Source organism: Bidens hawaiensis, unplaced genomic scaffold (assembly GCF_021521415.1).
Source record: "Bidens hawaiensis isolate Kalapana, Puna unplaced genomic scaffold, B.hawaiensis_p1.1 tig00013942_1, whole genome shotgun sequence".
Taxonomy (NCBI): domain Eukaryota; kingdom Viridiplantae; phylum Streptophyta; class Magnoliopsida; order Asterales; family Asteraceae; genus Bidens; species Bidens hawaiensis.
Window position 1 is genome coordinate 256,181 of NW_027492192.1, and position 13,904 is coordinate 270,084.

Sequence of the window (13,904 nt, forward strand, 5' to 3'; positions counted from 1 at the left end):
TGCTCGTTACTTTTACTGCAGCTGCTTCAAACGGTGCTGCCGTTGTTTCTGCTGCTTCTACTCCTATCCTTAAGGTTTAACAAACAAACAAACCCTAGGTTTCTTATTTATGTTAATTCTAGAAATTGATTACTGTTACGTAACTAGCTGTGATTGATTCAGTGGTTAGGTGATTATATAGTTTGATAATTGATATGGATTTGATTAATTTTGGTACATACAATACAGCTGTAGAAGGATTGAAACCCTAACTTTAGTTTAAATGTACTTATTAATAATTTCTCACTATTTCACTTGTGTGGGAGATTGTAAACTTATTTCTTTGAATCTGTACATATAACTACGGATGTGGTGTATTGGATTCTTTTAAGAGTTTTTACTCTGAAAATCGCAATTTGTCACCGATTAATTGCTAATCGGTATGCTACCGATTCTATTTTACCTAATCGGTCAAGTTTTGGTCAAAATCTTTGAAGTATTTGAAAAATGAAACTTCTTAATCCAGTTGGATAATAAGTTATATATAGAATTTTGAAAAATTTCGTATGTGTGTACATATATATAGTTTTTAAAAACTACATATAAAGTTCCAATCTTGTTAATCCCGATTAATTGCTAGTTGGTACCCCACCTTCTGACCAGAGCCTAGCGAGTTTTACAACATTGCCAAGAACATGATTTTAATTTTTAAATCTCTTTCACTGTTTTGGCCTGGTTTTCCAATTTCTAATTTTGTTTACTATACTGTTTGGTTAATTAGCAGTGACTCATGCTCTCGTTTCACAATTCTTTATTTTATTTTTGTAATACAATATCTCATACCAATTAATTTCTCTTTGTTTCCAGCTTTGGATCATCAACGGCTACTCAAATATATCTGATGAAGCTTGTGGGAACATAGTTACAGATATGGTGCAAGCAGATCAATGGTTGAATAGGAAGAAGGTACATGCTATTCTAGTTAGCTCTTTATCATGTATTTAAGTAAATGATAGAATAGATATGTATATGTATAAGTATATGTATAATTGTATACGACCAAACGGCTATACGAGTGATTTAGATATGTGTACTATTAGACTATTAGTTAATAAAATGATGATTATGTTCCCTTTCTCTTAATATGAAATGTTAATTTGCTTTTAGTCTTTTACTTGAGTGAGTAAACCGTCAAAACTTGGGTAAAAACTTGGGATGAGTCTATGAAGGATTTAGTTCTAACTATATCAGCAAGTATCGCTCCGTTTAAGCTTTGAACCGAGCCACTGACTCTTGAAAATGAGTTTGTAGGTCAATCATCAACTGGTCTCGACCGGATCTGTAGGCGGTTCTACATTTTCTTCATTTGTTTAATGTTTCTTTGTTAACTCATGTATTACTAGAGGTTGTTTCTAAAAAGTTAATATTTATTATCTAATAATTAACGACATGGTTTTTAAAAAAATATATTTCAAGTAAACTTATAAAAAATAAAAGTACATAACATGGAAATCTTTTAAAAAAATAAAAGTACATAACATGGAAATGTTTAAAAAAAAATAAACTATCAATTTTCTTTGTTGTTTTAAAGCTGGCCATCCAGGTTTGTAGTTGATTCCAAAGATAAAACCCAACAAGAAACAGGATTCCAACAAAGATTTAAGGTCAAGCAAAGTTGTCAACAGCTTCCTATTAGTATAATATTTTGTTAATTTAATTTATTTATTTTACTTTCATATTGTTTCAACATGTTTAGTCAAATATCTAACCTGCTTTTATATATATTTGTTTTATCCATTCAAAATATATGGTGAAAATGCCTGGGAACATAATATATATTTTTGTAGAAAAACATATAAAACCATAAGAGGGGAAAAAACAAAAAATTTGATCCATTTTGCTTTTTAGCATACGCTGTTAAACAACTCATAGGTTGTAATTATACTGTTTGTGATAATCCTAAAGATTGGTTTACTGTCACTGATTAATACAATGAAACAAAGTATTACTTTCCTTCGATGTCTTTCACATTCCATTATCTAATTTGCAATCATCCTCACCAAATTCCCACCACAACTAACCACCATCAACCGCCCTACAACTGCCATGCGTCACATGGCCAAGATTTATCTTGTCATCATCATCCAACTAATGCTTACCAAGTTCACGGTCGTTAAATCCGACAAAACAATACAAGAATTCTACCATGAGGAAAGGGATGCCTTAATATCATTTTGGGACTCTATGAAATCCAATTTGAATATACACGGGAACTGGACCGGCCCACCGTGTCGGAATAATATGAGCAGGTGGATTGGAGTCAGTTGTACTGATTCCCACGTGACTGAACTGATCCTGGAATCAATAAACTTGAGCGGATCACTCCCAGTCGGATTTTTACAAAACGTTACATTTTTATCAAAACTCAGCTTCCACAACAATTCCCTTACCGGAGTCCTCCCAGCCCTCACGAATCTCACACACCTGGAATCAGTATCCCTTTCTGGTAATCAATTCTCAGGTTCAATTCCATTGGATTACATCCACCTCCCAACCCTCACCACACTTGAACTTGAAGAAAACGAGATAACAGGAAAAATCCCGCCTTTTGATCAAGAATCGTTAACTGCTCTCAACTTGTCATACAATCAGCTTTCTGGGCCAATCCCAGAAACAAAAACCCTAGAAAGATTTAAAAGTAGTTCATTTGATCATAATCCTGGGCTATGCGGAAAGCCACTGGATATACCATGTGATATTTCACCTCCACCGTCTCCTTCAGAAAACAAGAAACGTGAACATCTCAAAGTATGGATTATTGTGTTGATTGCTGCTGCAGTTGCAATCATGTTGTTCCTCGTTATTTTGTGTTTGTGTTGTTGTTACAAAAGAGTTCAAATAAAAAAAGACGAGAAAGAGGCAGCTGGTAAGTTGGATTTATATGTTTGCACAAGGTTTTCGATGTATGTCCGTGAAAAAGCCATTAACTTTTTATTTTTCTTCTTATGTGCAGCTACAGAAGAGCATAAGCATCCTAACGAAGGACTTGTAAAGAAACCTCAATGGTCTGCAAGTACAGACGATCAAGAAAAAAGAGTTGAATTAGAATTCTTTCACGAACAACGGCCAGTTTTTGATTTAGACGAGTTATACCAGGCATCAGCTGAAGTTCTTGGGAAAGGAACCCTAGGTGTCACCTACAAGGCGATACTAGAATCGGGTCTCGTTGTTGCTGTAAAACGGTTGAAAGAAGCAAATTCTTTGTCCGAAAAAGAATTTGCACATCAAATGCGGTTGCTCGGGAAATTGAAGCATCAAACCCTTGTGGAAATGATTTCATTTTACTGCACAAAAGATGAAAAGCTGGTCATGTGCGAATTCATTAAAGATGGAAGCTTGTTCGAGTTATTGCATGGTTCGTGTTTAGTATTCTCTTTATGTTTTTCGTAACTATATCAAGTCTTATTTTTTATGTTGTTAAAATGTGCAGGAAATAAAGGAATTGGGAGAATACCACTCAACTGGACAACAAGATTACAAATCTTGAAAGATGTAGCAAAAGGCTTAATTGTTTTAAACCAATCACTATCTTCTCAAAAAGTGCCACACGGAAACCTTAAATCATCGAACGTGTTAGTCTACTTTATAGACAAAACCACACACGCCAAACTATCGGATTTCGGCTACTTGCCACTTTTACCCTCGCTAAAGTCCACATTCGCGATCGGGAAATGCCCTGAAGTCAAAGACGGGAAAAAACCGACACGCAAATCAGACGTTTATTGTTTTGGTGTTTTGATGTTGGAAGTGGTTACAGGAAAACCACCAGTTGATGATAACAATGAAGATCTATCAGATTGGGTTAGAAGTGTTGTGAATGCTGATTGGTCAATGGATATATTTGACTTGGAAATATTGGTTGAGAAAGAGGGACATGAAGATATGTTGAAGATTGCTGAGTTGGCACTTGAGTGTACTGAAGTATCACCTGAAACAAGACCTAGCATGACTCAAATCTTGACCAGATTAGAGGAAATCAACTATCCTCATCTGAGCATAGAGGTGGTTGACTAATTATACTCATACTCAGGCATGTTTATATCATTTTAATCATAAATACAAACTGTGGATGAATATTTTATTTTTTATTTTTAAAATGTCTTTTTTTTTAATAATTCATTGCAATAACATGATGTATATTAATAAAAAAATGCTTTTTATTATACAACTTGGTTTTCTTTATTAAAAAATCATTGTTATAACAACTCACTGTTGCTATGTTAATGATCGCGTCTTCTTGGGATGATCATTAAAGTGTCCGGCTAACCCTGACGCCTGATGGTGATCATCAATACGTGCCACTAAAATTGTTGTGATTATCAACACAAATGGGTTTTATAAATGTTTATGATGATGGATTGATGGTTTATAAGTTCACTTATTAAAGTGTACGTTAATAATTTTTAGCTGGACAAGAGGTGGGTATCAACTATGATAAAGGTTGAGTTATAGTTAATCTAAGATAAAAGATTATTGACATCCTGACTAACGTGTGATTATGCATTAACCATAACCTCATAAAAGTCATGTGATTGTCAAAACATAGGGGAGAGGAAGGATGGAAATGGCTTTCGTAATTGTAGTCGCCAAATGGAAACAAATAGAATGTTTTGATCTCGTTGGCTATTGCTTCGATTTGGGGGGTGTTTGTTTGGGTCTGAATGGACCCATTCAGAGGTAATGGTCTGACTGGGTAAGTGATAGATGTGTTTGGTTCGTGAAAATTGTTACACCAATTTTATTCCTGCTCCATCGATTCTATCCTCGTCCCTAAGCAGGTTCTATCTCTATTTCAGATTCAACTGATTATTTCATTCTCATTCGATTTTTGCTTAATTGATTTATATGGAATCGATTTATATTTAGTTGATTCAGATTCAATCCGATACCTTACACTGACTTCATTCAAAATTGTTTTTGCTTTCTTTGATTTTGGAAGTTTAGTATTTTAGGATTTTGATTTCTCTTATTTCTACTGACAAAATTTTTCTTGTGGTAATTGAAACTATTTAACAACTTGTTAATTAGCTTGCTTGATGAGTACAATCTGTTTATGGTTGTATGTTTTTTTGTTTAATCAATAGTTGGCAAAGCTATGGGGTGATCGTTGTCTTTCGTCTTCTTGGTATGAACCCTAATTCGTTATTTATTGTATCTTATTTTTTGTTATGATTTCCTCTATGTTCTTCATGCATTTTTTAGTTTTTTTTTTTTGTCTAATTGAGTTTTGGAGTTATTGAATTCAATTTGTTATGATTTCCTCTGTGTTCTTCATGCATTTTTTATTTTCCATTTTAGGGTTTGGGTTACATACATCGGTTTCAATTGGGTTATTGATTTTTTTTTCGTTTTCAACAAGAACACGAAAAAGGTCCCGTCGATTTTGCTATTGTAACAGGTTTGAACAACATGATTACATGAACAAATTTACCTTCGATCTTTCGCTCTTATAGTGTTTGTTTGTTTGGTAATCAGGTATAGGTTATTGGTGTAGTGTCCAGGAAAGCTAGCTATTTAGATAAATTTTTCTTCAAGAACATGAAAAGAATGAGGAAGAAAATTAGTGTTAGGTTCTTATTTTAAAATAGTAACTTGCTTTCTGTTTGTGAACTTTTACAGTTAACTTATGCAAGGTGTTTAGATTAGAGTAGATATGCATCCGGGTGTCAAGAAGTTGTGATGAGTGAAATCAATATCGTTTATTGGCGTGGCAGGATCGGAGGACGGTAAGCGCGTGGTTCTCTACTTGCAACTTTTGTTGCAGCCAATGCGGTGTAATAGACAGATTTGACCAAAACGGGTCAGTTGGTAACGGGCCATGGTTTTGACCAAAACGGTGTAATAGACAGATTTGACCAAAACCTTATTAATAATAAATCACTAAAAAACTTCAATTAACAATTGGCAAGTAAAACCAACTTATTTTGTCATGCTTTTAATGTGTTGTTGTATTTACCCAGGTCCCAGTTACTTCAAGCACAAGTGATCTCAAGTTGCAGCTGTGCTTGGGTTCATTTGACAACAAACCAATGGTGGATAGCATGTCTCATGGTTATACAACCCAAATAAACAGTCAATCGTCTAAAGAAAGGGCTTGAAATCGTTAGCGAGGCAAAAGAGGCAGCCATCAAGGTGGCAGCGCAAAAGAACGTGAAACCAAAGAACAAACTCTAATGGTGGTTTAAAACAAGATTCCGATAGCACAAGACAACAATATGATGTCGTTATGTAACCATATGAAGAATGTTGGATCCACCGCAACACACGATGTCATGTACTAGTTTTAGTTTAATTAATATGTTGTGGAGCCTTCAGTTTTGTTTTTAATAAATGTTAACATGTTTGTTTTGTTTGTATATTGTTTTTTTAAGGTAACCTTCATATTCTTTTTTTTAACTACAAAATTTTGTGTCAATGTGCCAATTACCTCTTTAATTGTTTTTGTAATTTGTTCTTCTTATGTGTTATTTAATTTATTTGATTGTGATTGGTAGTTTGGTTCAACATAAATTGTTGGTTTGCTATTTTGCAATATGTATTTTGTTTGTTGGTAGTTAGGTTTAATTTGGTGCAACATATTTGGTAGATTGTTTGTTCAAGGGCTTATTTGCTAATAGTTCAGAAGGGTAAATTAGTCATTTTGTATAGTTATTCAGATGTCTAACCAAACAGCACTTACTCGTTCAGCACTTATTCATTCAGATACTCTTAACCATTCAGATGTCTTACTGGTTCAGCACTTAATGGTTAGTGTTTGCCAAACAGCCCCTTGGTCTATTTGGAAGCATAATTCATATAAATAGCTAGATTGAACAAGTTGTAACAATCCATATATTTAACCAAGTTTTAAAATTGTTACAATCAGGTCACTCATAAAATCTTTTGTTTCAATTAGGTCATTAAAGTTTTTTTTTGTTCTAATTCTATATATTTTACCTGGATAGCAGACTTTGTAGGTTTTTTTATTTTTAAATAATTTAACAACGCAAAATATTTTTTTAAAGTGACAAAATTAGTAAAAACTGAAAAAAAAATTAATTGTGAAAAAAATGCAAAAATAAATAAATAAATAAGATTATTTTTTTAAAATAAAATTTCCACTTTTTTTGTTGCAATTTTTCATATTATTATTATTATTTTTTGCAATTTTTCGAAAAAAAAAACTGGAAAATTGCAAAAAAAAAAAAAAAAAGATTAAGACTTTTTTTAGTTTTCCAGCTTTTTTAGTTTTTTTTTTTTTTGCAATTTTTCACAATTTAAAATTTATTTTTCTCAATTTTTAAAAAATGTTTTGCAATGTCAAACTATTTAAAAATAAAAAAAACTTTCATGACATGCTATCCAGGTAAAATATCTAGAAGTAGAACAAAAAGAAAACTTTAGTGACCTAATTGGAACAAAAGATTTTATGAGTGACCTGATTGAAACATTTTCAAAACTTAGATACTATTTTATAGAGTTGCCTATATATTAAACTAGTTGTAACATTATTACATGTACAACTCAAAAAACTTGTTTCAATTATTACATTATTACATGTACAACTCAAAAAACTAGTTTAAAAATGTTTAAACTAGTTGTAACATTATTACATGTGCAACTCAAAAACTTGAAAATGTTGATATAGAGATTTAACAAGTTGTAATGTTATAATTGTACAACTCAGAAGCTTGAAAAAGTTCAAATGATACGTTGCATTAAACCTATAAAGCTGAATGCATGTGGTATATGACTATATGTTTGACAAGCCACTATAAATTTATGCACTAAAATTTAAATCAATCATCACACTACATCAAAATTGCAATGTTTGGTGGAGTAACCCTTGAACATGTAAGGGGAGTAACCCCGTTTACGTTTGTAGACGTACAATTCTAAAATGCTACACACTTTTGTGTATTGATATGTTACAAATTTTAAAAGTATATCTAACAAGACTCATTAAATTAAATTGCATTAAATTTGGATCTAAGTATGTGTTTGAAAAGAATAAAGTATACTAACTATTTTTCTTCTTTTTAGGGCGTGCTCAATACAAAGTTAATATCAAGTTATAACTACAAAGAAGTAAAAACCACATAAACGCTTGTACATATTAAATAATACTGAAGTAGTGGGAGAGAGAGAATAAAAATTCGTAAAATAATCATCATACTTATCACACTTAAAACAACAAGTACAACAATTAATGCTATTATCAAAGTTTTTACTTAAACATTACTCTTGTCTTTCTTCTTTAACGGCTATCTATTACAAAAAATGCCCAAATGATTAATCCCAAAACATCATAACACAAATAAACAAAACAAGAAGGAATATAGCAAACTACAACATTATAAGAGAAACATTAGATCAACATTTTTAACCAAAAGACGACTTCCTCCTTAATCCTCTTCAAGATTCTAATGATAAAAGCCTGCCTATTATTAAAAATCACACCGTTCCTATATTTCGAAAGATTCCAAATGGTTGTCAAGAATATTTCCCTCTCTTCCTCCATTGCATAACAAGAGCCAAACTCCAACATCTCTCATTAATACAACACTCTCCAGTTAAACTAATTGCAACCATACACACCCGGTCAGATGTAGGGTATTTAATCAACATATAATTCACCAACTAGAGACACGCCTAAATCATTTTCTCGATACATCAATGCAGCTTTTGTTGGGATCCAATCAATGTCAGCCGAAATAAGTTACCTTCCAATATCTTACATCCAAATTGATGCCTTTGTTAACAAAATATTTTACAACAGTTAAACCCGTTTGTAATTAGACCAGAAGATTAACCGTAATTCGTTCGGTTATTAAAAAAACACTATTTAAGAATTTAGTCCTTTTCCGTTTGATTCATCGTTACTTACACGCGTCGCCACAGTCGGATTCCAAACCCAAATTCCATTCTAACTTCCTAGAAAACATTTCGATTCCGTCCAATAATAATAATACTACTCTCTTCCTACTACCTTTTTCCACATTTATCTTGTTCCTCTGTGTCATCATATTCCAATCCTATGAACCAGCAATTCTTGTCACTTCACTGATTTCATTCTCTCGATCTTACTCATGAATAATCAGGTCACTTTTTACTCCTTACCATTCAATTACTCTACAATTGCTTCGTGGGTTTTGATTATTTAGTTGTGTTTGATAAGCAATGTTGCTTTTTATGATTAATTTTGTTAGTGCATGCATTTAATTGCTGAAATTGATGATTTTGACACTTTAATTTGGGGTTTTTATGCTCAATTTTTTGTGGGTATAATTAGATTCTTGAAATGAATGGCATTTACTTCATATTTTGATGGTTTATTACTTTTAGGAGCATTTTCTATGTGGGTTTTATTTTGTTTGGGATATTAGTACACTGAGATTCTTGAAACAACTGTGTTTTGTTTGGTAATAATATTATGAATTATGATTTAGTGCTAGGGTTTGTGATAATTGAGTTGTGTTTGATAGGCATTGGTTGGAATTTTAGGGCAATGTTGTTTTAAATGACGATTTTTGTTAGTGTATACATTTAATAGTTGAAATTGATGATTTTGACACTTTAATTTGTTTTCTTGTGTCAAATTTTTTTTGGGTATTTTGAGATTCTTGAAATTAATGTCATTTACTTCAAATATTGATGATTAATCATTTTTAGGAGAACTTTCTAGGTGGGCATTATGTTGGGATTTTAGTATCATGAGATTCTTGAATAAATTGTCTTGTGTTTGGTAATATTATGAATTATGATTTAGTTCAAGCCTTCTAGGGTTTTGATGATGGACTTCTGTTTGAAACTTATTTTGTGCATTTTGGATGTAATTAGTTACCGGTGTTGTTGAACTCGTTAGGCGCTAGTCGGGTGCAGGGGTACCCACCAGGGATTAATCGGATTTGGATTATATATGTTTGTTCTGTTTGACCGAAATTTAACCAATTTTGCCTTATTTTGTATATACAAAAAGTTACATATAGTTTTCGGTTTTTTTCCACTTTGACTGATTTTGACCAAATTTGACAAATTTTGACTGAAATTTGAACGATTTTAACCGTAATTTGACCAATTTTTGACAAATTTTAACCGAAATTTGACCAATTGGACTTGTTTTTTCTGATTTTGAGATTATGGAAAAACTGGACCGATTTGGTGAAATCCCATCGGCCCTGCGCTGAGTTGCGATTAATCTAGGCGTGATTTGTACAACCATGGTAATTATAGTGGGAACTTTAGTTTAGTTATTCACATTTTTGTAATTTTTGTTGATTTTGTGTCGTGTGTGCATGCGATTCTTGAAATAGATATGTAAGATCATGCATTAATTGTCGATACTATGAACATAAATTTATGTTATTTAATGTTAATTTACTGGATGAAGTTCTGCTTATTGTCAAGTGATGTAGTTTTAATGAGGATTGGTCTATTGGATGGCAATCTAGACGTGGTTTGCGTATTAATATGGAGTCAAAGGTCAACATATAATATTAATTTCCAACTTCACAATACAAACAAATATATAAGATCTAAAGAGCAATAAGATACTTGTAGAATTTGTTGCTGAGATATTAACAAAGACCCCTATCGTTTTGTTAGTAATGAATATATTATTTTTCATATTACGTGTTAATAATTTTTTTGTAGGTTGAAGAAGACTCTTTTTATCATTCTTTAGGGGAGGAAGCAAATGATGTTGACCGTCTACTTGTAGAACCGCGGTCTGACCTAGTTTCTGTAAGTGGTGCATGGTGTTATGACGAAAATAACCCCGGGAAATGCATAAAACCTGAAAATGCTCCCTACAATTTAGGTACATTCAGTTTCTTGTTTAGTCTTTATTGAAGGGTATTTTAGTCAGTTGTCTTCTTGGAAAATCTATGATTCCTAGGTAAATCGGTTTAGTGTATTGTTTTCCAAAAAAAACGACATGTTTACTCCTTTCGAAACCTAGTAATTTCTAATGCAAAAGCGAATTAGATATTAGTATTTTTAAACTTTAGTAATTATTGACCAATTTCTTACAATGAAATTGTATAAAAATTATGCATTTTATTGTTATGTAGGTGTCCCGAATTCAAATCGCATGGAAGGGGTAGATACGACAATTCTTAATGTATGTCTTCATTTTCGTTCATATGAATATAAATATGTAATTTGTTTCTTTTAAAAGCAAGTTTTGTGCTTTTATATTTATAAAATCTCATATATTATAGGCATTTGATGGTTTGCCACATGAAGTTGGAGTGGAAAATCTTCTAACAACAAACGTCTCTTCATGTGATGATTATCTTTTAGGTGCTTCTCGAGACCGTATTATTTATTTTATCATTATATATATAATGATCACGTTACATTACCACCAATATTTTAAATATTTACTACAGATATTGGATTTGATCATGGTGCTTTTATAGGCTATGTTTCCAATGAAGGTTTGCATGCCGGGAATTCTCAGTTTCCAATGAAGGGTAGTTTCGGAATACAAAATTCATTGACCGAGAACATTTTAGGAATCGAATACCAGAATTACTTGATTAGCAACAGTATATACGGAACATCAACTAATAAATGTGAGCCAAAAAGTTTAGACCGATTTGAAGATTTTTCAAACTCGTTCAATGACCATGAAAATAACCAAGATATTTTGCCACCTCACTTTTCACAAAACGAGTCTGAAGCCGTTGAAGATCATGGTACGGATGTTGGGGAAATCACGCACAAACGATCACGTAAGCCTACAAAACGGTACATTGATGAGTCATCAATTCTAAGTTTAAACAACTTTAAGAAGAGAAGGGAAGCTTCTTCCGGGTCAAAACTAAAACTTTCAGGGGCTCGGCGTGTAAAAAGTCAAACTGAGGTCAAACCCAAAGAAAAACGTCAACCTTACGTTTCTTTTGATAAAGCTATTCAAGTTCCTTTTAGCCCTCATGTTCCAACCGAATGCCAGAAAAACGAGTCACCAGCTAAAGTAAGTAAATTTTCACTCTACGTTTCTCTAAAAATCTTTGATTATTATTATTATTATTATTATAATAATTATTATTATTATTAATGTTGTAATATGGGGTATAATATTTTCTTTATGAAGTTAATATTCAGCATACTTGAAAATATTTTCCTTATATTAAGTTTTTCTTTTTGCAGATTGAAAATCACATTGATAGTTATTCAAGTGGGCCCGAAGATGATTCTGAGATGATGACGAGAACTGTGACAGGTGGCAATCCGAGGAAGCTTCATAGAGTGTGGACAGTTACAGAAGTAAAGAAGTTGATAGATGGCGTTTCTCTATTCGGGGTCGGAAAATGGACGCATATTAAGAAATCTCTTTTTTCATCATCGGATCATCGAACGTCTGTAGATTTGAAGGTACTTTTCTTTTCTAATCATGAACTCATATCAACATTTAACATTTTATGTAATTACAGTTTACATAAACAGTTCTGTTTTTGTTATTTTGATATAATATTTTGACAGGACAAATGGCGAAATCTTTTGAAAGCAAGTGCACCAAAAGAGAGTAGAATAGAGGTTAGTCCTATTGCCTATTAAAATGATTATAGGTGAAAATGTGAAATTCGCTTCTTGATGTTTGCTTTAACCTACCCAATTAGTATAAAATATAAATCAATGTTTAGTGGCTTTTAAGGCATATGATTGATTAGAAAGTTTTAATCTTTTTTTCTTTTTTGAAACCGAGATCATCCCAAAGTTGTAACTGACTTTTATATATGTTAGAAATCCTGATGTGGGTTGGTGGTGAAAACGGGCTCCTTTTGAGTGCGGGTCAAGAATGGCTTGTTTGACCCACTTAACACTTTTAAGTTCGTTTTAAGTTATCTTATAAATCCCTTAATGCATTATATGTGATTACAAAACTATATTATCAGCAATACTCACACATTTTAGAAGTAAAGAAGTTGTTAACCTCGTAAGACGTGTACATTTTGTTTCAACAAAAAACTTAAAATCGGAAAACAAATGTTTATGTACCTCTACCCGCTCTTTCTTTGATTTTATCTCCTTTGTCTTGAATTTCTTTAAAATGTATAAAAAATGTGCATATATGCATTTAGATAAAAGACTTACCAGTTTTATATTTTTAAAATAAATCTTAAAAATAATGAAATATGTGTATAAGGTAAACATTTGAATAGTTGACTTGTGAGTTTGAAAACATTTCTGAAGTGAAAATATGTTGTAATTGCAGGATGGACGTAAACGTAGCCAGTCATGGCGGCCTTTACCAAAGACGATCTTGTGTCGTGTGAGAGAACTAGCGTTGATTTACCCGTACCAACAAGAAAAGAGCGCAAAGATTTCTAAATCAAAATTCCAACATCTGTCATCTCCTGCTAAAAGAGCTTGTGTATAGAATGAAATGAATAAAAGTAGGAATGGAGGAAAAGTGACTTTGATTTCCACATATTTATTACTTGATGATAAAGCTAGATATTACTTGGAAATATGATGCATTCTATCAGATGTTTTCGATTGATTGATATACATATTTAGGGACAAAGCGCTTTAGAAATAGGTTATTGAAAGTCGAATAAACCCATGGATTTAATAAAATTGACCCAAGATAACGAGAAACGCGACTAAAAATTGTTGTTGGCGTTGTCGATGCTCTTGAGGTTATAATAATATGAGATTAAATATAGTGTTGATAATGTGAAGCTGTTTGGGAATAAAACTAGCTACTACCACCGGTCCACCATTGCTCATGCTCTCGAAGTTATAATAATACATCTACTCTAGTTACATGATGAGTAACTTAGGGAGGACGGGACAACAATATGGGTAGGATGCATGACTTACAAATCAGATGGTAACACCGTCGCCTACTCAAGCGGGTATGGTGCATGACTTCA

At 32.4% G+C, this 13,904-nt stretch overlaps 2 protein-coding genes across 3 annotated transcripts; both read left to right on the forward strand.

Moving 5' to 3' along the window:
- The first annotated feature begins 1,549 nt into the window (after positions 1–1,549).
- Positions 1,550–4,103, forward strand: LOC143545372 (pollen receptor-like kinase 1). Of its 2 annotated transcripts, XM_077037282.1 has the most exons (3): positions 1,551–2,905; positions 2,993–3,394; positions 3,470–4,103. In XM_077037282.1, exons 1-3 carry the CDS (start codon positions 2,086–2,088, stop codon positions 4,051–4,053), a joined length of 1,806 nt encoding a protein of 601 aa, XP_076893397.1. In that variant the 5' UTR covers positions 1,551–2,085; the 3' UTR covers positions 4,054–4,103. The 2 variants fall into 2 exon arrangements, with proteins under 2 accessions (XP_076893396.1, XP_076893397.1); XM_077037281.1 differs by having other exon boundaries at positions 1,550–3,394.
- Positions 4,104–8,882: 4,779 nt separating this feature from the next.
- LOC143545373 (uncharacterized) lies at positions 8,883–13,476 on the forward strand. Its single transcript, XM_077037283.1, has 8 exons — positions 8,883–9,119; positions 10,672–10,837; positions 11,091–11,140; positions 11,241–11,322; positions 11,412–11,998; positions 12,175–12,399; positions 12,508–12,561; positions 13,241–13,476. Exons 1-8 carry the CDS (start codon positions 9,108–9,110, stop codon positions 13,403–13,405), a joined length of 1,341 nt encoding a protein of 446 aa, XP_076893398.1. The 5' UTR covers positions 8,883–9,107; the 3' UTR covers positions 13,406–13,476.
- Positions 13,477–13,904: the final 428 nt, after the last annotated feature.